This window comes from Chrysemys picta, chromosome 1, assembly GCF_011386835.1.
Source record: "Chrysemys picta bellii isolate R12L10 chromosome 1, ASM1138683v2, whole genome shotgun sequence".
NCBI classification, from domain to species: Eukaryota; Metazoa; Chordata; order Testudines; family Emydidae; genus Chrysemys; species Chrysemys picta.
Window position 1 is genome coordinate 54,228,291 of NC_088791.1, and position 27,580 is coordinate 54,255,870.

General features: G+C 39.1%; 1 protein-coding gene across 42 annotated transcripts in view; it reads left to right on the top strand.

The window, feature by feature from the left end:
- Positions 1 to 20,850, top strand: part of NRCAM (neuronal cell adhesion molecule) — a 300,157-nt gene extending 279,307 nt beyond the window's left edge. For 40 of the 42 annotated variants that reach the window (XM_065556848.1, XM_065556846.1, XM_065556872.1 and 37 more), the window contains 3 exons: positions 1,341 to 1,472; positions 3,097 to 3,175; positions 18,502 to 20,850. In XM_065556848.1, the coding sequence (XP_065412920.1) occupies positions 1,341 to 1,472; positions 3,097 to 3,175; positions 18,502 to 18,739 (449 nt within the window). In that variant the 3' untranslated portion in view covers positions 18,740 to 20,850. Of the gene's footprint in view, positions 1 to 1,340; positions 1,473 to 3,096; positions 3,176 to 4,014; positions 4,042 to 11,198; positions 11,261 to 18,501 lie in introns of all 42 variants that reach the window. The other 2 variants (XR_010590368.1, XR_010590369.1) reach the window with 2 other exon arrangements.
- The last annotated feature ends 6,730 nt before the right edge of the window (positions 20,851 to 27,580 follow it).

Consider the following 27,580-nt stretch of genomic DNA (forward strand, 5'->3'; position numbering starts at 1 on the left):
CCCTTTCATACAGAGGCAGAGCAAGGGAGATTCATGTGTGGATCTTAAGACATAAACTACTTTTATGTAGAGTTTCTACTGAGATTGGATGTGAGATGCCACTGATCTCAATAGAAATTTTGGGTAACCTCCCTGACACATGAGCTCACGTGATATGGAGCAGAGGAATCTAGAAATTCTGGACAAAAATCTCCCATCATCTGTGCAGAGAGGGGAATTTGTGCCTGGGCTTTCCCCATCCTTGTGGATTTGTTGTCTCTACCAACCCCTACAGACCCAAATCTCCTGGACTGCTCTTCACAGTCCAGGGGTTCTCTGAGTGAGGAGCGGCAGGGAGCAGACAGGCTGGTGGCAGGTGGATGCACCCCTCCTTTTCTTCTCTCAACTGACTTCTCCTCTACAGGGTTCCCTCTCCCTTTAAGGGGAGTCCTCGGGGCAGCTGGCTCCACAATTTTCACTTGTGAGAGTGGGAAAACACTGCGTTCACTAGGAAAACTCGTCCTGTGTAACAGAGGATAGGAAGCAGTGGGCACAGCACCCAAACCACACAGATTTCTGGGATGCACTGGAAATGAAAGCTCCAATCCTGCACAAAGGCCCTCAGTGTCTGCTCTATAATTGATGTCTCTTCTGAATGTCACTTTTCAAAGTCATGGCAGACAGTCAGAGGAAACTCACTCAGAGAGAGACCCTGCGAGGGGCTGCCCAGTCACATGCCACTTAGTCCTTCAGAAGCTAAAAAGGGTTGTTAAATCATAGCAATTGAGATGGACTGTCTGATAATATTTAGCTTTGAAGAGAGCAGAATCCGCTTTACATGGTGCTCAAATGCTGATTTTTTTGTTCTAATTGAATGATGGGGTCTTGAATGACCTACCTTCTCCCTTGTTTCAGTGAAATTGGCCTCCGCTAGCCAAAGAGTATTTGCTTTTTTTAGAATGTAACCCAGATGTTTTATAAATTATAAAACACAATTCCTTTTTTTACTTGTATCAATGTAAGTTTCAGAACAATTTTAACATTTGTAAAAAGTGTAAATGTGTAGGACATGTACATGTTTTACAGTTAATTGTTAAACTTAAATGATAAATTAAATTAGTAAAATACAGGAATATTAGACATATTCAAGAGTCAGTTCTAAGCTTTTTTACTCGTAAACCTACACTTTTTAATTTAAACATCTACAAACTACAGTGCTGCTATATCCCTCATGATTGCTAATTGCCACTTGTTATTATTGCTGCATTAATAAATTATACATTATTTATGCAAATAATAATATAATACACATTTAAATGTGTATCAGATAATCTAATATTTTTTTCCCTTTCATTCTTCAGCAATGGCAAGCCGGCAGGTTGACATTGCTACTCAAGGATGGTTCATTGGTCTTATGTGTGCTGTTGCTCTTCTTATCTTGATTTTGCTGATTGTTTGCTTCATAAGGAGGAATAAGGGTGGCAAATATCCAGGTAGGATATACATCAATGTAAACTAAAATAATAACATGCAGGGGAAGTCACACCTGTTTATCAGCTAGTCATAGTGGACATTGACTGCATAACATCATGTGCTAATAGCCAGTTAGAAAGCTTTCTTTGTGCCAATTGTTCTAAAGCTATTTCAGAATAAGTTGTACTCAATGCATTACTTAGCCACAGATGTGTCTGGATAGTCACTATGGCGTAGTTTTGTAAATATAATTCCATAAATAAACTGAGATATACATAGCACACAATTACTAACTATATTGGTTGTTTTGATTTTAGCATGTCATGTTGAGCTGGCTTGTGGTAAAAAGAATCAGTTATTTCAATATGTAACTATAAGAGCCGGAAGTCACTACTCAAGAAGACATGCATTATCATAATTTTACCATCTGAAAATACTACCAAAGATGATTCACATCATCTTGTATAATAGAATATAAACTAAATATGTACCAACTATGAAAATTGTTACTTGCGTAAAAATTTGATACTATAAACCATATACCCATAACTACTATATCAGAATAACATATCAGAATAATAACTAGCAAAACAGTAATGAAAAGACACAAACATTATTTTTTAAAAAAACTTGTAAGATTCATAATATAATTTCCCATGGTTTATTGGCATATGTACTATATAGAGAATAAGACAGAGAATATATTATTGCCCTTATATAAATCGATGGTACGCCCACATCTCGAATACTGCGTACAGATGTGGTCTCCTCAGAAAAGATATACTGGCACTAGAAAAGGTTCGGAAAAGGGCAACTAAAATGATTAGGGGTTTGGAACGGGTCCCATATGAGGAGAGATAAAAGAGGCTAGGACTCTTCAGCTTGGAAAAGAGGAGACTAAGCGGGGGTCTGATAGAGATATATAAAATCATGAGTGATGTGGAGAAAGTGGATAAGGAAAAGTTATTTACTTATTCCCATAATACAAGAACTAGGGATCACCAAATGAAATTAATAGGCAGCAGGTTTAAAACAAATACAAGGAAGTTCTTCTTCACGCAGCACACAGTCAACTTGTGGAACTCCTTACCTGAGGAGGTTGTGAAGGCTAGCACTATAACAGCATTTAAAAGAGAACTGGATAAATTCATGGTGGTTAAGTCCATTAATGGCTATTAGCCAGGATGGCTAAGGAATGGTGTCCCTAGCGTCTGTTTGTCAGAGAATGGAGATGGATGGCAGGAGAGAGATCACTTGATCATTGCCTGTTAGGTCCACTCCCTCAGGGGCACCTGGCATTGGCCACTGTCAGTAGACAGGATACAGGGCTAGATGGACCTTTGGTCTGACCCGGTACGTCCGTTCTTATGTTCTTATGTTCTAAAGTGTCCCTTTTAAATCATGTTCAAAAATGGCTGCAACAAAGGACTTTCACTACTGCCAAATGATGTACAGTATCTTGTCCTTCAGTAAAGATATTTTTAAACTACCACATATGTATTTTATTTAGAAGTAACAATCTAAGGCCCCAGATCCTGCCAAATCCATATTACTCATATCCACATAGGTCATTTTGCAGGATCAGGGCCTTAAATATTTAGTCCTAAAATTTAATGATAAAAATCCCAATTTCAAATATTGTAGTGAAGGAAAAGGAAGATGCACATGCTGATCCAGAAATACAGCCTATGAAAGAAGATGATGGAACATTTGGTGAATACAGGTAAGCAGCTGACACACAGTTTTCCTTATGTTTCCTTCTTTTGTTACTTTTTGGATTTAGGAATAAAATATAGTTTATAGGAGATGACACTTATTTTATGAAAATGAAATTACAACTCTTTGTAATGGTGCAAATTACTTTGCATTTAATGTTTTACAGAATTAATTATAAATATGTCTTTAATGAGACTGGTAGAAAAATTTAAAACATCAAGAATTATGATTTGCAGTATTATGCTAATTTTATCATATATTTTAGTGATGGGCCATCACTGTAACATTCAGATCCAAATTTGAATTTTGATGTCTCAAAATTAAGGGCATTTCCATACAGAGTTTAGTCTCTCTGGCCCATCTTTAATATATTGAAAAGATCAAATACTTGGCAGCACTTTTGCCCTGTCCTGCAGCACATATAAATGGAAATGTGCTTCTCATATAAACATCGACAACAGTAACTTGTATCCCATTCATTGGAATGCAGGTTCTTTTAAAATTGCTGCCAGTACCAATACAGAAACACCAAAAAAATCAGTTAAATGACAGAGAAGAGGGACTATCGCTCAGGAAAAACACACCACTCTAGAAAATTCAGTGCATGAGATGCAGCAAACTGCTTCAGACCATGCCACTTAGCTGACTGTCATTCTTGCATGCCATTTTTGACTGTCATTCTTATAGAAACATGTGAGCTGAATCTCCTTGCAGCACACAAAAAAATGCTCTTTAAAGAAGTCTTTTCATAATATTTACATATGGTGTGTTTTAAAGAGAGCTGTAACATGATATTAAATACATTTTGATTTAGTACAGAAAAGGATTTTATTATTTCTTTCACAGGTCAGTGTTACATTTATTGTTCCATAGGTAATATATTCTTTATAATATATTCCTATGTAAATAACATTTTAAAAGACTTTAATTTTTGTATGTAATCGATTCTAGTGCATGGAAAGTCTGTTCTTTCAAATGGGGTTCACTGGACTGTTGTAACATTTTTTGTGTAGCGGAATGTGCATCTCATCTGGCTGGAATAATTTCTATATTTTTTCACTGTTCTGAATGCCAAAGAGCAGTTTCTCTTTACTCCTGCGGCTATTAAAATTATTCTAATCCCTCATAATATTCGCCAAGTCAGTACAAAAACATTTTAAACTTGGTGTTTGGTTTTAATTTTAAATGCCTATTGGGTTAATTTAGTTGATTTTAGCTGACAAAAATGAGAGACCGAAAGCATTGGCTGGAAACAGGCATAATACAAACAAGTACTATACAAGCTTCTCTATACAGTCCAGCTACTGTATCTGACTTCTAATTTACAGCCCCTCTGCTTTTCTATTCCTGGACATTTCTTTAGCAGAAACTGACATTGATGCAGAACTGTGCCAAATTATGTGATGGCTTTGTGATTTTGACAAATACTCAGTCAGGTCTAGGATGAGACCAGTGAATTTGCTTTTTATGTGTGACATGTACCAGGGTCTGAATGTATGTATCCATATCTAAATGGCTTGTATGTTAACCAACAGAACCATCTAGTGCTTTGTTAAATGGTTTTATAATGCATTTTAAGAAAGATATTACCAACCCATTGTGTGGTGAATATGGAGAATAACATGTGCAACTTCTATAATTGTTCACAGGAAGGGAGTTGCTCATCTAATTCACCATGCAGAAAACTTCTTTCTAAAATGAATTTCTGAGCCATTAGTCTATGACGGGCTTTCCTCTTTTTCTCCTTAGAGACAGGGCATCTACAGCAACCAGTCAGACTGCAGAAGATGTTTTGGCTCCCTCTCTGCAGCTCAGCATCAGTGCAGCCAATTAGTTCCCAGTTTCCCTCTGCCTCACACAGTTCTGGTCATGGTGCAATGCTTCTTTGAGGAAAGGTGGTTTAGGTTCTTCCTAAAAATTTCTCTAAGAATTTGAGTATTTTGAATTTTTCATCACTTCAGGTCCATGTCTATGTGGACAATAAAGAAATTGGACAAAGACAGGAAGGGAAAAGGTAACTGTGCCACCAAAACTCCTGAAGCAGACCCTGGCTTTACCAAAGCAGCGTCTGTGAAATCTGAGCAATCCAACTTGTCCAGAAGCTCAGCAGATGAATCATCCAGGACCAGATCAGAAGCCCTCTCCTCCATGACCATGGCTAAGCAGTCTTCAAAGCTCTCAAGGGTTAGTTCCCTTTCCTGTTCCCTCTGCCAGGATGTAAAGAGATCAGATGAGTGGAAATCCAGGGATGGCTCTGGACATCATGTTTCTCAGCAACAGATAATGGGGACAGAGGGAGGGGTTAGATTCTCAGGCAGGATGGCATTCCCCCTTTCAGCAAAGGTTCAGCCGGGCCCTGGTTTGCGGGTCACTGGCAGGACAATGTTCCTCACTCCAGCAATGAGTCAGCCATGCCCCAGACCACAGCTCAGATTCAGTGGACAACCATCGCAAGATGGTAAGACCTTCTATTACTACTACTACTACTACTCATTTCTCTGATTCTGACAAAAGTTCACTAATGAGAGCTGTAATATTGCCTGAGATTACTACCATTTTAAAGGATGCACTTGCCATGGCCAGGCACAGTATTGCTTCTGCTACGCAGGCTGGACCGCTCCAGTAAAGAATTCCAGGGTACCACATACAGCAGTTGCACTGGTTTCCCCTGAAGCAGCTGGGCACAAGTCCCAGGTCTTGGTCTCTGAAGGTATGGACAATTTAAACAGGCTAGCAGCTTCCAAGAAAGAGGAGTCTAAGGCTAACAGGGCATTTGAGGATGAGTCACCCTCGGAAGGTGGGGAAGTGTCTTCTGCTTGTTCTGTGGAAGAACAAGAGGAGCCTGAACCTGCACGTAAATTTAACATGGAGAATCAATATTACTTATTCGAGTATATTAAGAGAGTACTAAAGCTGAGTAGTAAAGAGAGTACTAAAGAGAGTAGTAAAGAGCCTTCAGAAGAATTGCCTATCCTGTCTGAAGAGGACAAGGTGGATAAGGCCCTTTCCATCCATTCAGCAGTGCAAAAACTGGTCTGTAGAACTTGGAGTGATCCTGGGGCAAAACATGTAGCACCAGCTGTTCTATGTAAGCTATATCCTCTTCCAGCAGATAAAGCTTCTCTGGGGGGGGCTGGCTTACCCAAGGTAGATAAAGCAGTGGTCACTGGTGATACTAAATCTTCTTTGCCTGTTAGTGTGGATGCTGTCCCCAAAGATCCTACTGATAGAAAGGTTGAGGCTGCGATTAAAAGATCTTTCAATTTAGCTACAGCCCAACTTGGAGCCTCCATCTATTCTACCTGTGCTACTAGAGCCTTACTAGTCTGGCTGGAGGAAGAATTAGCCAGAGATAAAAAGGAAGGGGTCCCAGCCAGCGCCATGCCGAAAACACAGTATCTGTGTAGAATTACAGCTAATTTCATTCACGATGCAGCAGAGGATTCTCTTAGACTCACAGTTAAAAATATGGCCTGCCTCACAGTAGCTAGGAGGTCCATCTGGCTACGTCCCTGGTCTTCAGAATTGGTATAAAATATCAGCTGTTATCTTTACCATACAAAGGAGGCATGTTATTTGGAGATTCCTTGGACCAGGCCCTTAAGGGTTTCTCAGAGCACAAGTGTTCCCTCCATCACCTGAAAAAGAAAAGATCCTTTCCCGTCTCTTCACTTCCTTATCCTCGAAAATGTCAGACTCCCTGTTGTTCTCTACCTAAATTTAAAGGGGGGAAGGGAAAGTATGGGGTCTCTCAATCCTTTCGTGCCAACTACATAAACAAGTCTGGTTTTCAAGGAGACAATAGATCCATCAAGAGGAGCCTTCTGACTTTATAGGGCTGTTTCCCAGTCTCCCAAGAGCCAAAATAGATGGAAGAAGTTGACATATTCAGTGACTGGACTATGATACTGGACATGTGGATCCTTTTGATAGCCCTAAATGGGTACAGCACAGAATTTGTAGAAACGCCCTCCCTTCCTACTGAATTCCATCTCTGTTCCACAGGAAAAAGCAGAGTGTTTTATCAACTCTCTCTCATTTGTTATCAGCCAAGGCTGTGATTTCAAGCCCTACTGAACAAAAAAATCTAGGTATCTACTCTCTGAATTTCATAGTCTTCAAATAGAGACCAGTTCTGGACTTCAGGTGACCCAATCTATTTGTAATAAATTAAAAACTGAGTAATCCAGAACTCTCTTCACAGCATTATAGCCAGGAGATATCAGTAAATCCACAAGATGCTTATATACTAGGCACATCACTATAGATCACCAGTATCTCAGTTTTTATTTTATCAATCAGCACCATCTTCAGTATCAGCCCTTCCATTCACTTTGATTTCTGGCCCTACAGTGTTCTCAAAGGTCATGGCCGAAGTGGCTGTAAGAAGGCACAATCCCATATAGAAAGAATTAACTGTCTCAAAGCAAGGTGCAAAGGATTCTACCACAAATTAATACTTTCCAGAAAGGTCACAGATGTCAGATTTAAGAAGATTCATTGTCCCATTTATATTCTAGTCTTCTTAGTATCCTGTACAGATGTGATGTCTTGGACTGTTTTCAGTTTAGACCTCTTCAATTGTGATTTCTCTGTATGAGGGCACACATGAGCTGGTTTAGCCTCTTCAGTATTTCCTGCCAGATGAATCCAATGAAGGGAAAGCCACTTCAGGAAACCCAGCAGCACATGCACACCTGCTCTTATGGGGAACATACCTGGACCATCACAAAGTAGAAATGAAATTGAGTCCCTCCAGAAAGCTATTTTATATCAACATACTGTAGTTAAGCGCAGTCAGGAAATCCCTGTGCCTCTTCTGAGTCTTGGAAGAAGATTAGTCTAGGTCAGTATGCTGTGAACAGAAAATGTCTTAGTAGTGACACAAGAACTAAGCAGGAAGTATGAGAAATTAGTGACTGTGTAAAGAGACCTGAAGTCAGAGACTATACAAGGATCTCCTGTTCCCCTCAGTGCAAAAGTACCAAAGAGGTGTCAGTCTTGCAGGCGAAGCCAAATTTCTATCCTAGGCAGAATATTCATTACTCCAGGGAAGTGGGAATTTTATCCACATCTGCAAACCTGCTGATTCACAGGTGGGGAAAGGTCATAAGTGCACATTCATCACTCAAGACAATAGAAAACTTCCAAGCTTCTTCAGTCAGTACAACTTGTTTGATTCTTTCTGTTCTCTGGACCCAGAGATTGCTGTACCATATATTTCCACCAATCCCACTTCTGTAAAAGGTGCTCAAAAAGACCATACAGGACAAGGCCTATACAGTAGTAAGAGTGCCAGTGTGGTCATCCCAGGGATGGTCTGGAGATGTATGTCTTAGTGTTCCTCTGCCTGTTTTCTACAACAGCTTGACCCACAAGCAAGTATTTCAACCAGACATCCACACCTGGACTGTGAGAGACTTGCTTGGGAATGGTTGACCCTGAGTGCTTTATTTTATTGGATAAGGCATTGCAATCCTTCTTTATTCTCCAGGATGGTCAGCATTGGGGATATATTTTAAGGCTTACAATATCATTTTCCTCTGTTGCAGTTTCAGGGTTTTCAACTAAGAAGATGTCTTTTGTATCCTGGATTTCTTGATAAATGGAGTAGCTTTTGACCTTGTAGCTTAAGATGTATTTTATAGAATTCCCAGTGGGGAATTACCTCAGCATTGTCGAATTGGTTTTGGTGAGTCTTGCTTTGTCCCCACTTACACTTACTTTGAGGAATATTAATTTGAATCTTAAATTTCTTCATCACTTTTCTTTTGAATCACTGCTTTTGACTTCTCTGTTAGAAGTCTTTTTTTCCCTAGTAATCATAGTATCAGGTGGGAGGATCAGTGAATTGTCTGCTATTTCTTGTAAATTTCCCTAATATTTTACTTTCACAAAGAAGAATTCTTTCTAAGAATGGTTCCTTGACACTTGTCAAATGTTTCATCTGATCTTGACTTAGAACAAGAGCTTAAACTTCCTATTTTTTTCCTGTTTCTGCCACAGCTGAAAAAAAGCTCTGGTATTGCTGAGATGCTAAGAAAACCTATCTAGACAAAACCATTTGTTTTATTTAGTGAGATTAAGGAAAGGTAGTAAAATCTCTAAAATCTGCATAGGCTTCTGGATTGATTTATACACGTCTAGTGTACAGAGAAGGAGTTCCTTATCCCTTTCATCTTCAGACCCACTTGACTTGGCATCATGAGCAGAAGGGGAGGGGGAGTGTCTGCAGGTCAGGTTTACAGTGAGGCCATACCTCTCTAAGGTATTTATATGGCCTCTTATACCCAATCATTTCAGGCTGTTGACCTGAGGGCACAGAAAAAGGAATTTATTCCCTACAAACTTCATTTTCTGCATCCTCATATCCATCAGCCCGGAATGTCTCCCCCTTCTAGTCTGTTTAGCATTACTCTGCATGTAAGAGTTATGCTAGAAGTGAAAGAAGTTGCGTGTTACCAACTGGATGTTGCTAACCATATTTTGAGTTATTTTGCATGTCTATGACTATGGAAGAATCTACTGGGAATTGATTGGCTGCTGAGCTGTACAGAGAACACAAAAACCTCTTCTGCATTCTGACTGGTTGCTGCATGTACCTAATTCTAGGGAGGAATGACTAATATTTAGACACAGAAAAGATTTGCAGGTAATACATTCCTTTAAAAAAATTTGATGAACTTGTGAAGCTGTCCTGTGTACTTCACCTTTCTAATGTGTTTTCTTCAAATATTCTTAAATTCACTACAGTGAAGCTCTTCGTTGTCACCTCCCCTCTTTTTCACTCATCTCAACCATCAGCTGCAAGTTTGCTATTTGTTTCATGAAACCAGGAAGAAAAATAAATTAGTTTTTTAATATGATTGTTGCCATTTTATTCAAGATATTTAATTCATGTTTCCAAAATATGCCTTTTAATTTTAAAGAGCAAAGGTTCCTAATATAAGATAATAGGGGAAAATGTCTAGCCATCCATTAGTATCAGTCTTTATTAAACAGCTAGGAACTTAAGGTTTGGTTCTAGCACAACAAATAGCACGCATGTCATTGGACTTACTATGATAGCAACCTCATCTCAGTGCAAAATCCATACATGTTCACACCTATTATTTTGTTCCTGTTAGTTATTGTCTCAATGTTAATTATATGTAGTGTGTGTGCAAAACATTTCAAAATACTGGTTTTAAATTTTTCACTACAAATTTTTTCAGTAAATTTGTAATTTATTTTCATGTTAAAAATTACAATAGGTAAGTATAAGTCAGTGAATAAAATCATTAGTAAAGAAAGAAAGAGAGGATTTTATGATCTGTTATGATTGTATTTTGGAATAGTTTTATGAAGCTCCATAAACAAGAAGAGCAAGCCTCACAGATACTACATCAGAATTTCTGGCTTTAGAAATCTGTTTTTGCAGAGAGTTATTAAGCATTCTAAAGCTGATATTCTATAGCTCTTTGGGCTTCAGAATTCATAATGAGACAATGCAGCTGTTTTGTGCAATATGCTTCTTGGCAACACATTGAAAACTCATTCATTTTCCCCAGAGCACCAGGGTCCCTTCTCTGTTTTGCACCCCCAGGGTTATAAAAGCAGTGTATGAAACATGAGTGTTCTCATGTCCTCTCCGTCTACCCCTCCATCTCTCATTTTCCCTTCTTTCCTTCCCTTTTTCACTCCCTCACCCTCACTTTCTCTCCCTTCCACCAAAAATTTAGTAGTTACTCATCTAAGCACAAGTCTTGACCATAATCCAGGTTGATAAAAATCACATTATTCTAACTTTCCCTCCTCCCAAATGAGGAGTGGAAGGCTCCCTGGGTACCCCAACTGCTTTTTCCACTGCCAGTACTTTGGCAGAACTTCTTACTGTACTTCTGTGGTGCAAAAAGGGAGGGAATCCCCATGCCCAGATTTGATTTTTGCATATGCTGTAACTGTGCATTCACGCCAGCGTCCACCTCCATGCAGGTACACTCCTGTGTAAATCTGCAGTTTTGTTTTGTTTGTTTGTTTTAATTATACAGACAATAGAATCTGCATCCTTACTAGCATATAGAAAAATCACAGACCCAATGCAACCAACTGTGTAAGTATTTTTTCATTATTTAGATTATAAATAAATTTTGTAACCCCGTCCCCAATAAAATTAAACAAATATAAGTTACATAAAGGAACTTATAAGTCAAAAGATCCTGTTTTGTTTTGTAGGAACTACAATAATTGTATGAAGTCAGTGCTGTTACAAATGTTTATGATACAATTTTATAAAGTATTTCTTATTTACTTGTATGCCCTAAAGTAATGAACTGAGCTACCTGTGCTCACGTGTTATTCTGCACAGAGAACTTCTTCAGTTAAGTCCAAATATTTTGTTATCATAGAATTTTAAGTAAAAGGTGTTACAGTGGAATAGGAAGCAATAAATAGTTTCTCCATGAGCTTTCTTTGCTGCTTATTGTACCAGGCTGTGTAAAATTCAGTGCCATAAATACCATCATTGTTGCTCATTGCCAGTTGTCATCCCACAGTGAGTAAATTTAAACAAAAAAAAAAAAGATTCAAAGACTTTGGCAAAGTATTAAGCTAACTGAAGCACAGCTCACAAAATATTTGGATCTGTAGGTCAGCAAGATTCTTACTAGGTGATAAGTTCGTTGTTTGAGCATAAGAATTAAATTGATCATACGCTGTATAGTACAGAACTTTTAAATGATTTACATTCTGAACTCTTGAGAAGGAAATTATCATCTTTTTCTCATTTTTAAATTGGACAGAATTTCTGGAACAACTAAAGACTTTTGTGCAGTGCTTATCAGCATTAACAAAACAAAATAGTTATATATGCAGTAACAATTTGGTTACATTTAAAGGTTTGTTGTGTTATATGGATTGTTTTATCCTGAAAATATTGCAGTTGACATGATCATGTAAATGTTGACCAAGATTTTCACAAATGGGTGCTGAAAGTTAGGATACATGCTGAAAACACTGCTCTACAGCCAAAATGCTTCTGAAATAAATGTAGTCAAACTTTACTAATTCTGGGTCACTGAGAACGAAAATGATGCTTAAAATTGTTGATTGGCTCTAGTTTTCAAGATATGCTATTGGGTCAGTATATACGACCCTTGACTTGGGAATGGCGGAGGATAAGTGAGTTATAAAGGGAAGGGATCTCAATTTAAACCAGAAATGACTAAAATACATCTTTGACTGGATCTATGAATAAATCTATGACTGGGTTTGGAGAGTACTTGCTTTTTAGGCAAAACAATGAATGATGCAATCTGAAGCTGGTATTGCGTCATACATGATATGGATTGCATCATGTTATTCCTAGAAGTCATGGATGATGCAATCATAACAAAGCTTACATCACTCTGCTGAACAAATTGCCCTATATCAGCTCCAGAAATCATACAGTGTCATGCTCTCTTATTTGTCAGTGTTTGATTTTGCAAAGGGACACATTTCTGTTTAGCCAAAGTGAGCAGAGATGCCTCGTACTTGTGTGAACAGTGCAGATAACTTCTGCTATGTTTGTGGTGAAGTGACTTTTGCATCACAAAAGCGCAGTATAACCACTATGGTTAAGAAAGCCTATCGCCTTTATTTTGGCTGCAAAATTGGAGATCAGGACAGGAGGTGGCCCCCACACATATGCTGCAACACTTGTGCAACAAATCTTCGCCAGTGGTTGAAAAGGAAAAGGAAGTCTATGCCTTTTGCAGTGCCAATGATTTGGAGAGAGCCAACAGATCATACCAGCAATTGTTACTTCTGCATGGTGCCTCCAGTTGGGAAAGGTGTGTCAAAGAAAAAGTGGACTATGCATTATCCAAACATTCCATCAGCTATATGCCCAGTACCCCACGGAGAAGGACTGCCGGTTCCTGATGCACCATAATCATTCTCACTTGGGTCAGACAAGGAAGAGGAAGAGGATGAAACTTCTGGTCCTGAACCATCAATGTCACAGGACCCACATTTTCTCCCATCCTCCTCCTCTGAACCACACCTCATAACACAAGGTGAACTGAATGACTTTGTCAGGGATTTGGAACTAGAGTAAGGCAGAGCTGTTGGGCTCCAGACTACAGCAGTGGAATCTCCTGGCAGGTGATGTTAGGGTTTCCATGTTCCGTGACCGTCAAAAGGATCTTGTCCCATTCTTCTTCATGGAAGGTGATCTTGTAGCCTGCAACAACATCGATGGTGTGATGGCAGCCCTCAACATCATTCATGATCCAGATGAGTGGAGACTGTTCATTGATTCATCGAAGACGAGTCTTAAAGCTGTTTTACTGCATAATGGCAACGCTTTGCCATCAATTTCAGTTGGTCATGCAGTCCATATGAAGGAAACCTATGACAACATGAAACAACTTTTGAGGTGCATAAACGATGACCAACATCAGTGGCAGCTTTGTGGCGATTTGAAGGTTGTTGCTTTCTTGCTTGGTCTGCAGACTGGATACACAAAGTACTGCTGTTTTCTCTGCGAATGGGATAGACGTGCAAGAGATTCCCACTACATCAAGAAAGATTGGCCACTCTGACAGTCATTGGAGCCTTGGAGGAAAAGTGTTCAGCATCCACCACTTGTTGAATCAAGGAAGATTTTGTTACCACCCTTACACATCAAACCGGGTCTGATGAAGAACTTTGTCAAGGCCATTGACAAAACACAAGCAGCTTTCAAGTACCTCCGTGGAAAATTTCCAAGGTTAAGTGAAGCTAAGATAAAGGTGTCTTTGTTGGTCCTCAGATTCGTGAACTTCTTCGAGGTGATGCATTTGACCATGCACTGTGTGGCAAGGAAAAGACGGCATGGAAAGCCTTCCAGTTAGTGGCAATACATTTTCTCGGAAACAACAAGGCAGACAACTACAGGTTGTTGGTGGAAAACCTCCTCAAGGCATACAAAAGCCGTGATTGCAACATGTCACTACAGATAAATTTTTTGCACTCTCATGTAGATTTTTTTCCACCGAACTGCGGAGCAGTGAGCGACGAGCACGGCGAGCGATTTCACCAGGACATTGCAACAATGGAGAAACGCTATCAGGGCAAATGGAGCCCATCAATGCTTGCAGACTATTGCTGGACAGTGACAAGAGATGCTCCATTTAATGAATACAAGAGACAAGCCAAGAAGCGCCGAGTAGACACTGAATAGGACTAAACTATGTACATAATAGTTTTTTGCCTTTTGTTTCATAATAAATTTTATTTATATAACCCTTTTGCTGATTTTTAAAGTGTTACATAAACAGGACAGGTGAAATATTATCATGTAAAGCAACCATAAACACATGAAAAGACCTAGGTTTACAATTTATGATTAAAACTCTACTATCTACACAATATACATAGACATAAAATGTAAAAACTTAAATACCTTAGAAACAGTAGCCAATCAGTTGTTTTAATTGTCATATTTGAATTCAGCACATCAAAATACATAATAAATAGCACATTTTATCTCTGAAGCAGACGACTTCTCAAAAATTGTAGACCAGTGAAATCAGTCCCCTTTAATTTGTCTCAAGCTAAATGCCCAAAATTTGAGAGACCCCCAAATCGCCAATCATTTTGGAAAATTTAGGAGCCTGTGTACAAGTGGTGACCTGATTTCTAAAGGAGCTGAGGGCCTAGATTCAGTGGGAACTACTGGCTGCTCAGCACCTTTGAAAATCAAACCACTTATTTAGATGTCTAAATATACATTTGCGAGCCTATCTTCAGGCATCTCTATTTATAAATCTTGGCAGTAATTCTTACTCACCCCAATCTTTATTCCGGTGAATTCCCAGTGAAATCAGCATACTGTACCTCACTGTTCTCACTGTATTAAATGCACATGTATATACGAACAGAATATATTTTATTGTGGTGACTCATTAGCTATTTAAAGACATTACAATAAGCAAGTTTGCATGCTTCACTGAGAACCTCACAAAAGCATGTAATATTTTCTGACTGAGTAGCTTGATTTTACATTAGTATAAAATGACTGCTGGCTCTTCTGCTTGTACTATACTATGTATTTTCATTTATATCTTTGTATTTTGTAACTGTAACCCTGTTTTTTGCATTGCATCATGTATGTCAAAAGTTTAAATTATATTTACATTTCAGCCAAGATTATCTGAACATTTGGAAACAGATACATTCATAATCTCTGATACTCCCTTCGTTCTTGAACAGGATTTTCATACTAGATATACCACAAAATTATGCAGGATCTCATTTTGCACTTGTAAAATGTCAATCTAGAAATGAATTGAGCTGCCTAATATTTATGGAGCAGTCACTATATGTGACTAACAACTTGTCAGGTCTTAGGCCTGGTCTACCCTGGGAGGCGGAGGGAGGAATCAATCTAAGTTACGCAACTTCAGCTACATGAATAACGTAGCTGAAGTCGACGCACTTAGATCTACTTATCGTGGTGTCTTCACTGCAGTAAATCGACAGCTGACACTCTCCCGTCAACTCTGCCTGCACCTCTCACCCTGGTGGAGTACCGGAGTTGACAGGAGAGCGCTCGACGATCGATTTATCACGTCTAGTCTAGACACAATAAATCGACCCCCACTGGATCTATCGCTGCCCATCGATCCAGTGGGTAATGTAGACAATGTGGCGCAAGAAAGTCTTTTTTTTTTCTGTTTTCACACCACATGTTATGCAGCAAGTGGTGGTTATGGATTTAATGCTTTAGAATTAAACAAGAATTAAACTGGAAGATCACACATGCAGTATTCATTGCTAACTGCAGTTACATAAAGACCATTGCAAACTCCACAACAGTATTTCAGAAAAAAAACAGGTTCCTTAAAATTGAAGTGGTGAATGTATCTGTCTCCTAGACAGAAGTTCTAATGCAAACATTTTTGACCAAATTCACAAATGTGAGCTATATGTCATGAGAGAATGGAAAAAGGAGGGTGAAGAGATAGTCTCCCATGTGGATAGTCAACAGATTTAAAATATACATATGTTTGTTTCAGCAGATATAGTAATATTACCAGGAGAAGTGAGGCTGACTAGAAGATCTAGCCACATAAGGCTTAATTAGGCTGTAGCCTGTCTGACTGTGGATCTGTCGCTTGCATTCAGATATTTGACTGAAATGGAAAAGATTAATACAGTATTATTGCAGCTTGATATAGTGCTACTCAGAAGTGCTGTGTTGCATCTTAAGTTGATTCAGAACATACATTTGTAGTGTTTGGTGAAAATGGCTAAATCACATTATTGTTAGCTAGCTAAAAGGATATTCAAGTATAAGATGTGTAAATATACCGTTCCCTCCTCATCCTGACAAATATAATGCCCTGCCAAAATGAGAGATTCAACAAGAAACAACTCAGGATGCTGGCTGTGTATGTAATTACAGGCGTTTGCATGCATGATGTACCATGAGCCCACCACACCCACTGCCGACTCTGTTTTTGTGAGCAGTCCTGCTGTTCAAATTGTAGAGTAGAATTCTTGTCATTGTTAATACCTTGTATGCTCATGACACCAAAGCAGGCAGAAAAAATGGATGATATTATTTGGATCCTCATGCCGTGTATGTCTAGGTAGCCACAAATGAAACTCCTTTGTCACTTGACTTTTTTATTCTAACATTAAATCCTTAAATGCACATATATGATACAATTGCACACCTCCTCTCTGTCTATGTGTACATATAAAAACAAATACAGTGATGTATTTATTTGTAAATATAGGTCTGCATATAGATAACAGATTTTCTTAAGGTGCAGCCATTTGGGATGTTCTGAAGCCTAAATAGAGGAGGTGATAATGTAAAAAGTATCTTGTCTGATAGAAAGTTGGCTTAATGGTTTGTAATGATGGTAAAGTGCATTTCAGCAGAATATTAATCAACAGAATCAATATCTGTGTGCTCTTGTGCATGCTGTACAACAGTACATTCTTGGTTATTATATGATGATATCCCTTCAAATAAGAATGGAAAACAGATATCGTGAACAATTAAATAATTTACTAACAGGAATTGTGCAGCTAATTCAAAACATCATTGATGAATATATGTCCAAAGTTAACAAGCCATTCTGGGTTAGTATGGCACAATGTAAGTTTTGCTTTTCCTAATATCAGTTTATTTTTCACCCCCGTAATTTGTGAATCTGTGAATAAATAAATAAAACACATTTGTTGACCCCTTCTATGCCCTATATGCATATGGGCTTGAGTATTTTATTATATGTTCAAGTTAGATTTTTGCATTTGAATGTGCAGCTTAACCCAATGGTTACTAAGTGGGAAGTCACAGCTTGAACTACTGCTGAAGTCTTCAGCTTCAAGGTCATCCACAGCCTTTTTAATGGTGAGGGAAAGCCAAATCTAAACACAGCCCAGCAAAGTCTGTTGCACTAGATTTGGACCCTATCATATGTAGATTGTATTTGAGTGAGGAGTATAATAGAGAGCCAACCTTCTAAGCAATGAAAACAGACTTTTTCTATGTGCATACACCCACAGGATGGTGGTAGCAAAGATAAAAGAAACAGGGTATAGCATTTCTTCCATAACTGCAAAAAAAAAGTTTAAAATATTTCTAAGATCTTTAGCACGCTTTAAACTGCCCTGTGTTATCAGTATTCAACTAAATAGTTTCTATGTCTGAACATATTGAATGCTTTAGTAATTATAAGCTCAAATTCCTATTAAATGAATACTGATCATTATCAGGATATGGACTCTGCTTTTCTTCTTAGGCTATTTTCATTTGTTTCTTCTGCACCCTTTTAATGGAATATATAGGTCTCTTGAAAGGTAAGGTTGAAAATTGCAAGCCTAGCCTGCATAATGTAACAAATTATTTAAATGCAGCACTTTTTTTTTACTAGATAAAAATCAATATATTTCATTTAACCGAATTCATTCTTCATTCATATTCAAGAAATCAGTGAATTACGAAGTTTAACAGACTAACTTCATAGCACAGCATAAGCTTTTTCTTTGAAGAACAAAGAACTTGCTCTTATAATGTTAACAACCCCCTTTTTAATGCTTGCAGTTCTTTTGCTTCCAAATCAAGAGCAGAATATCTTATCACTGAAAAACCATGCACGATGGAAAAAATGCACTCCCTCTACTGAAGACATTATATGTTTAAACCATTTCTACACCATGTATTTATCATATCAGTTTGTTTCTACAATGTGATTGCAGGATTGTAGGACTGGCACATGCTTTTTAAAAGTCTGCATGCATGGTTTGTTTTGGTTTTGCTTTTGTAAATTATGATATGTCTATTAATTATTTGAATTTCCTGTATTTTTCCAGTGACGCAGAGGATCATAAACCTCTAAAGAAAGGAAGCCGAACACCTTCAGACAGGACTGTGAAAAAGGAGGACAGTGATGATAGTTTAGTTGACTATGGTGAAGGTGTAAATGGTCAGTTCAATGAGGATGGCTCCTTTATTGGACAATACAGTGGTAAAAAAGAGAAAGAACCTGCAGAAGGAAATGAAAGTTCTGAGGCTCCTTCTCCTGTCAATGCCATGAATTCCTTTGTTTAATCAAGAAACTCAATTCCCTTCCTACAATATTTTCCATTGTGTTTAAAGCACTTGTGCATCCTCCTTCTCATGCTAAGAACATACAGGTGACAAAGCTCCTAGCAACAAGATGTTTATACTATGAGAACATATAGGTCAATACAGTTACACACTATAAAAACACAGTAAGTGATATGTTAGTATGAATCAAAGTGCAAAAGTCAAAAATTTTGCTCTGAATTTGAGTATTTTTGCTTTTTTTAAAAAATAAACTGACAAAAATAATATAACATCATCTGATAATGTTATTTCCTGTCGAAAATACAGTATAATGCATGAAAAATGCTACACATTTCACAGATAAACCTGTGTATGCTATTAAAATCTGGTTTGATACTTTGTTATGCAGTCCTCAGCTGAATCCCTGGATATGAATTCCGTTTTCATTGTCAGAGTGTTATAGTAGTGTTATATAGAACTTCAATGTCTTTGTGGACATTGTTGTGAAATTGGTGACTTAATGTCTAGCTATCATATGTCTTTTTGCAAGACAATTAGGAACAGTATGTATGGTATATAATTGCTAAATGATTTAATTATGACACTTGCATTTGCTGATGCTTACTGAGACCCTGTTATCTGCTCTTTGTTCCTATTACTTTATAGCCTTCCTAATCTATCAAGTATTACAGCACTACAGTGTTCTATTTTTACATCGTGTATATGTTGGATTGATTTTAAGACATAAAACAATATCCGTTGCAATGCATTTTGGAATTTGTACAGTCACTGAAGTGAAATTTTAAAATGAGACAAAATATTCCAGAAGACACAGGGCAAAATACATTCAGTGCCTTTATAGAATATGCATTCCATAATGCACTGTACTACTAAGTTGGTGCAATAAACTGTGATTAGTGAACTACTATCATTGCCAAACAAAGTAACTGGTAAAAAGCAGAGATGTTATGAAACGGTTGAGCTGCAAAATGCAAGGTTTAACATTTTTTAAATTACACAAAGCACAATATGATTTTTTTTCCTTGAAGATAAAATAACAGCTTTTAGACAATTAGAGCACAACATGATTTCATGGCCTTACACAGTTTACACAAAAATGGCTGAATTCAGATATTTTACTAATGCTGCAAAAACCTAAAACTCTCTTGCAAAATATGTTAAAAAATACCATGCCAACAACAGCACATTTTCCTCCGAGTCATTGCTTGACCCATGTGGCAGCTTTTGAAATTATCTACAGCATGAAAGCAGTGTGTAGATTACTGCTCAGAACCACAAAATTCAAGGAATCTGACAAATGCTAACAAGGTTTAGTGGTAAAGGATTACTGTTATCAGTTACAAAAATATTCTCTCACATACTATATCAATCAAACGGTTTACCTCCAAATATGAAATTTTATAACAACCTATGGTTGAAGGAATGCTCAGTTTCATTTGCCAATAAATTGGTTTTTCATAACTTGCATCAAGTTTAATTTTAAGTATGCTTTTTATATGTAGATATTTGTTGAATTTGTAAATACACTTAAAGTGTAGATGCTATATGCTTCTAGGTGTTACAAACAAATAAACAAAACAAAAAAAGCCTATGTTGTACTGTGTAAGAAGTACTATAGCCAATGGAGTGCTTGGTATTTTAAAGCATCTACTTAAATATATATTTTTTGCTGTGAAAATGAAATAGTGAACTGTTCTACTTATTTACTGCAGATTTTTAGATATTATCTTAAGAGCTTGTGTCCGTGGATTCCATTAGACCATAGTACACCTTGCAGCTTTTATGTATGTATCGTAGGTAAAGCACAATTTGAAGTCATCACAAATTGAAGTCAGCCGTACAAGCTTCTTTTGCACCGTTAAGCTTTCCATAATCCATTTTCCTTATGGAAACAAAAACAAAAAATGAACTATATAACACTGATTACAAAGCACAAAGAGAGTTTCTTAATAAGATTTCCCAACGGTATTGATAACAATAAAGTGAAATTTTATTCTTCTTTAATTGTAGATGCTGAATTTATCTGTGCATGTAAGGGTACACATACAGGCTCACTTCTGTAATAGTGCAACAGTTTTTGTATTAAAAATAAATGTGGTTTTAAAATTTCATTGTTTGTTCTGTTCACAAAATATTGATCTGATTTACCTCATATTTAAGAACTTTTAAAATGAAAAAACATCATAAATGAACTACAGCCAGGTTATTTTCAGAATGTTGCAGTTCATCATTTCTGTAATATCTGTTGAAAAATATTAATGATGGGCCTGATCCTTTCCCACTGAAATCAAGTTCTATTCAAGTTCCTTCACTGTTTTCTTTCCCTAGATACATTATTTGATCAAAACTGACGGCATGCTGCAAAAGACAAAATTACATCCCCACATTCACCCAAAAAGAGAGACATTCCATACTCATTTGGGCCACTCCTATTTGGGCTCCAAAATAAAATATCTGATTTTCAAAAATGCTGAACACCCAGTAGCTCTCATTGACTGTTGAAATCTAGGCAGTCTACAGTAGACAAGATCCATTGCAATGTACACTTCATACCTGGTCTGGACTGGGTATGAATAGAAACAGATTAGATAGGTGCCTGCCTATGAGTTGTTATTGAGAAAGTAGATAAAGCTGTGGATTTCATGGGTGACAGGAAATAAAGAGAATCTATGATTCTTGGCCAGGCTAATTTGGAAAAATGATTCTGCTGGTGGGCCATAAGTCCCTTTACCAGTCCTCTCAACCAGGTATGTCATTTGATTACCTGTGGATATTCTAGTTTCCAGTATATGTGCACACTCACAATTCTGGCACATACAGGTCAGAACTGAGGTATAGAATTGTGCTCCTTTTTCTGTAAATGGGTCTGTTCTTTTCTCAAGCAATATGCATTCAGGATACATGTAAGGGGGAATTTAGGTACACGCAAGATAGCCATTTCTGTTTTGATTTAAGTGTCATTCCTGGAAAGAGCTGTGGATCTTTGAATTGTGGTGTTTGAACAAGAGATCTCTTTTTATGATTTTGTTTTATTTGGATGCTTGCAGAAATTAGTGTTCAAACATAAAGAAAGTTTTAGTATTTTACCTTTTCTTTTTGGCTGTGTTTTTATTGAAATAGTGGTAATTAGGGAGATAATTAGGGGAAATTACCCCTAGGTAATTCCTTTTGTTGTAGTCTCCTCTCCTGCTGCCCATCCCAGGGAAAAATATTCAGGACAGATTCTTTTTAGGCTCCACCTACCAGAGGAAAAGTGACAAAAGATCTATCAACCAAACTTTCTATATAAGCATCTGGCCTGCCTCAGTCTTTCCAAACAGCAAATTCCCGAGCTAAAGAAAGAAAGCAGTACGAGACATCCTGGACTACAGTAAAAGAGATGAAAGCAGATTGCCCCAGAGAGGGGAGTAGATTATGATGCAGGTTAGAAGAAGAGGAGATTTCAAGAATGTCTGGTGAGTAAATTTCCCTATTTGCATATCTCTCTCTCTTCTTCTGTCCTAGGAAAGAACATTTCAAGTAAATGGCAGATGCAGTGAGCAGTATCAAAGGAGGGAGAGACTTTCCTAAGGGTCAGAGTAGCAGCCATGTTAGTCTGTATCCGCAAAAAGAACAGGAGTACTTGTGGCACCTTAGAGACTAACAAATTTATTTGAGCATCTCTAAGGTACCACAAGTACTCCTGTTCTTTTTACCTAAGTGTGCAGCTCATAGGACTTTGCACTCGGGGGAGTGTAATACTTTATGAATGTGTGTGGGGATGAACATGTTGCCAGCTGCCTTTTATGCCAATGAAATGGAAGCCTTAGCTATGCTGCCCAGGTGGTGAATATATCCCAATGGGCTTTTGACAGGCTCTAGATATGATCTACCATGATTGTAAACCAAAACAATACACATTTTGATCCATCTGATCTGGCAACCACTGGTTTATTGCTGCTTTGCCCTCAGGGCAAGAGAAACCCACAACTTACTCAAACCCATTTAAACATAATAAACAGAACATCAGAGCATGCTTAATATGTAAAGAATAGAGTCTTCTGTCTCGTGACTCAGGGGGAAGAGTAACAATGGGTTCCTTGTCACAAAATCCAGAGTTTGCCTTTGATATTAATGTTAGGGATAAATGGAATGCTGCCTTATCTGGAAAAAAGCTTAGAGATATGGCAATGAAGAGAAAGCTCAGTTCCCCCTGCTGTCTAGCAAAGGTCATTACAGCTAAGATGATGACCTTGTAGTACCATTTCCCCAGAGAAAGAAGAGACGTCACATGAGGACATACAGTACCAAAGAAAATTCCCAAGGATGGACTACTTGTCTGTAAATGGGTTTTTGCAGTAGAAAAAGTTGAGGAAGTCTTTTAAGTGTTTCTACCTGCAATGGGTCCTCTGATAGCTGACAGTGCCCAAGCATAGAGTCTGTCTTTGCTCTCTGTGAAACTTCGGAAGGATAAAGTTGAGGCCATTTTACAAGGAACAGGGTTTGTATTTCTCTACATGGTTTATTTGAAAAACACCTTCCAAATACAAGAGAAAGACTTGTCAGTAGATGGCTACCTTCTGCTCATCAGGAACTCCATGGGGGGAAGGGATAGCTCAGTGGTTTGAGCATTGGCCTGCTAAACCCAGGGTTGTGCATTCAATCCTTGAAGGAGCCACTTAGGGATCTGGGCAAAATCAGTACTCAGTCCTGCTAGTGAAGGCAGGGAACTGGACTCAATGACCTTTCAGGGTCCCTTCCAGTTCTATGAGATAGGTATATCTCCATATATATTATTATCATGGGACAATCTCTTTTCCAAGAACTAGTTTCACTCAACTGTTGTCTCTCAACTTGAGGTGTTCAGACTGAGAGAAGAGAACTGTGCCTTCCAATAAAAGATCTTCTTTCGTATTTTGGATATATTCTAAGAGGTGGAAGGAATATCCCAGCTGCTGGCTCCCAATGATACACAAGCATATGTGTGCTCTGGGATTCTGGCTTGACCATCTGGGAGCAGAATCAGGGAAGTTTAACCAGTCTACTGCTGGTGTCCCCATTCTGCACCTGCTCTATGAAAAATTCTGGGACTGAAACTCCATTATTTAGAAGTGAGCTAACTACAGCTGAGCCAGTCTCTGATAATATTGCTCTTTCTCTGGAAATAGATGTCTTCCACAGAAAAAAAATTAAGACACTGCCCAAAATCCCAGCCCAAGGTCCTCCACCAGGAGTATTTTGCTCTTGGTTTTCTGCATCTATTCCTGTAGGTAGCAGCAGTTCTTTTCTTGCATTGAAACAAGTTATATCTGTGAAGAATGAAGGGTTTCCAGGTTTTGAGGACTAAGGAGGTGGCATAGTGGTCTAGAAGTTTGATATTCAGACTCTGTTTGGCTGGAGCCTATATGGGGAACCCAGTCTGAAAGACTGGTATCTTTGGTAATGAAAGAAAAAAGAAGTTTGCTGAAACCTGGAGACATTGGAACCATCAGGAGAAAGAAAGCTAAAGGAGCTGAGAGAGAGATAGGTTTCCTTTGGAGATTGGAGGCAATGCTGTAGGACGGAAGGTCTGAGCAGGATCTCTCTCAAAAATGTTTGGATACCAGCACCACTGTGATCTTTGTAAAGACCCCAGAGATGGAAGAGTCCAAAGAGGAGACCAAGTAACTGAAAGGACATGGCAAAGGAACAACTGATGACCATAGTGACTTAGGGCATACAAGTAGCATCCTTGAAGTCAACTGAAAAAAGAAAATCACCCTGGGAGAAACCATACAGGACAGACCTGAGGGGATGAGAGTTTCCATCTGATATTTGCCCTTCCAGAGATAGCAACTAAATAGCCAATGGTTCATAACTGATGGAATCCACCTATGAGTTTACACACCAATACAGTGTGGCAATAAAATCTATTCCCTTTAAGGAATCTGAGAACTGCCTATTTTAGTAGAAGTGCTGAAACCTCAGAGTAGAGGGCCAGGAATTTTAATGTGTGAGAGTATACAGAGAAAGCAAAAGGGGAGAAGGTCCAAAAGAAACCTGACAGATGAATCTGCCTCACCCAAGTGTCCAGAATGAACAAGGCCCAGACTGCTGTGGAGTTGCTGGGCTCCAACAGGAGATAAATAAGAGAGAGGAAGCTGAGCTACATAGATGTCAGGAGGGCCTGTTGGAAGAGAAGGGAGCAGAAGAAGAGAGAAGCCAAAAAGTGGCTCTAAGTGGATATCGAAGGAAGAAGAGGAACCCTGAATTTCAGTGGAATATTGGCAGAAATGGTGATATATACATGTTGAGGATCTGGCCCTCTGTGCCCCATGCTCATGGAAGCAGAGGATACAATATGAGCCTAAGTGTAGAAAATGTAGTAATTCATTTGATGTTGGGAGAGTAAAACAAAATGAGAACTCCCCCAGGACATGATCTCTCTACCTTTGAAACAGAAGTATACAAACTTTGATTTACAACAATGGGCTACCATATATTTTTTCATTAGTGCAATAGAAACATAGTGAGAGTTAAAAAAATCTAATATAAAAGCTGTGGAGGTAAAAAAAGAAAAGAAAGAATTCTGCCCTTAATAGCAGGTGCCTGGGTTCCCCTTGAAATCAGTAGGAGGCACACATACTCATCCAAGTGTAAGTTTTGATCAAAAGTATTCTATAGTTCATTAACTATGAACATGAACACAAAAATTATATAAAAATCAGACACTGAGCTTCAACCTTGTGCAACCAAAACTCAGTTTGAAATCAGTGATAGAGTTGGTTTCACAAGAAGTGCAGGATTGGACCCTCATCTTAATGTAAATTTTACTTCAGCAAAACAGTGACTAGCATTTGTCTATATCTTGGGTATAGATTTCTTCCTGGGGTCGTGCCTATTAAAATGATTAAGTACAGAATTGCATGTTTGTGTCTGAGAGAGAAAGAGAAATTTAAAAAGAATAAAACTGTCAGGTTGCCCGTAGTCTTTTTCAGGATTGGTACTCTATAGACAATAACACTAGCAGTCTTTTTTCTAACTTGGTTCTTGTTCTTGCCATGATGATCAATTACAGGAACACCTTGCTTTATTTCTCAAATAGCAATTATGACCAGTGTGAACCGCACCTTATGTAGGATCCACAGGGTGCTTAGACAAAAAAAAAAAAAAAACCCACCTCTAGCAAACCCAAAGGAGTCCTTGACTGGGTTACCTACCAATAGCAGGAATTTAAAACTGTTTTAAAAAAATCACTGTTTTTAAAACTGACATGCGCAGCTCTGTGGATCACTTGGAAGTACTTCACAAACTACTAGTGGTCTGCAGACCAATTTGAGAACCACTGGGTTAAAGTTCCTTTTGCGAATGAGAGATGTTCCAACAGATAAATGGCAGAGCATTTTTCTTGGTAAGGTGGTGACATGGTGTGAAGACTTGGGGAATCTGTCTGTGCAATTTATGAATTCTGGTTGACATTGTGAAGTTGTTCTTTTGAAAACTGCTGTATCACAGAACGTCTCTGTGTCTATTCACTATTGCTGACAAGGCTGTAAGCATGTCTCTCCCAGACTAGATGCAATGGAGAGGAGTTAACCTTAATGACTGTACTTTGACTGGTGAAGAGATATGCTAAGGGGTTTGGCTGGAGCTAAGGGAAACCACTTCCTTCATCTTGTCTGGATGGTGCTGAGGTTCAGAGAGTAGAAAACTCACTAGCAGTAGGACAAAGAGGACTCACACTGCTGCACAGGAAGCTTTGGGCAGGAGAGAGGGAAAAATACTGGCAGTCTTTCATAGCAGTGGAGGTTCAGTTTAGCTGCAGGACCAACTAAGGTTAGAGAAAGCAAGCTGACCTAGAGGGAGAAAGAGAGGTTCCATAATTGAGATGACAAGCCATGTGCTGCAAAAGAAGAACTGGATGGCTACAGAGGACCCCAGCCCAAAGAATGCTCGGGAGCGGTGGGAAAACTGACACGGGGAAACATGTAGGGTTTATAATTTTTGTATATGTCTATGTATTTCTTGTGTGATTAAGTAAAGAGCAATGTTGTTAGAATCCTATGGAAAGTCTGTCTACACCAGGGATGGGCAAACTTTTTGGCCTGAGGGCCACATCGGGGTTCCAAAACTGTATGGAGGGCCACATAGGGAAGGCTGTGCCTCCCCAAACAGCCTGGCCTCAGCCCCCATCCACCCCCTCCCACTTCCAGCCCCCTGACTGCCCCCCTCAGAACTTCCATCCAACTTCCCCTGCTCCCTGTCCCTGACCACCCCCTCCCCGGATCCCCCGCCCCTAACTGTCCCCCCAGGACCCCGGCCCCTATCCAACCCCCCCTGCTCCCTGTCCCCTGACTGCCCCGACCCCTATCCAACCTCCCCGTTCCCCATCCCCTGACCACCCCCTTCCAGAACCTCCGCCCCATCCAACCACCCTGAGATCCTCTGCCCCTTATCCCCTGCTCCCTGCCCCCTTGCCATGCCACTCAGAGCACCAAGATTGGCAGCTGCGTCACCCAGCCAGAGCCAGCCACGCTGCCATGCAGTCTAGAGCACCGGGGCAGGCCGGCAGCTCTCGCAGCCACGCTGTCCAGCAGGAGCTTGCAGCCCTGAGGTTGCGGGGAGTGGGGTGGCAGCAGGGGAGGGGCCAGGGGCTAGCCTCTCCGGCTGGGAGCTCAAGGGCCGGGCAGGACGGTCCCATGGGCCGGATGTGGCTCGCAGGCCGTAGTTTGCCCATCTCTGGTCTATACCTATCATATACCCTGGAAGAGTTAACCTGTGGACCAGGACACCCATACAGTTGAAGTTCCAGGAGAGGGTGTGTTTAAGCTACAGGGAAGACTGAGGGGTCAACATTGGTGACAGGTTTTGGGTCATTGGACC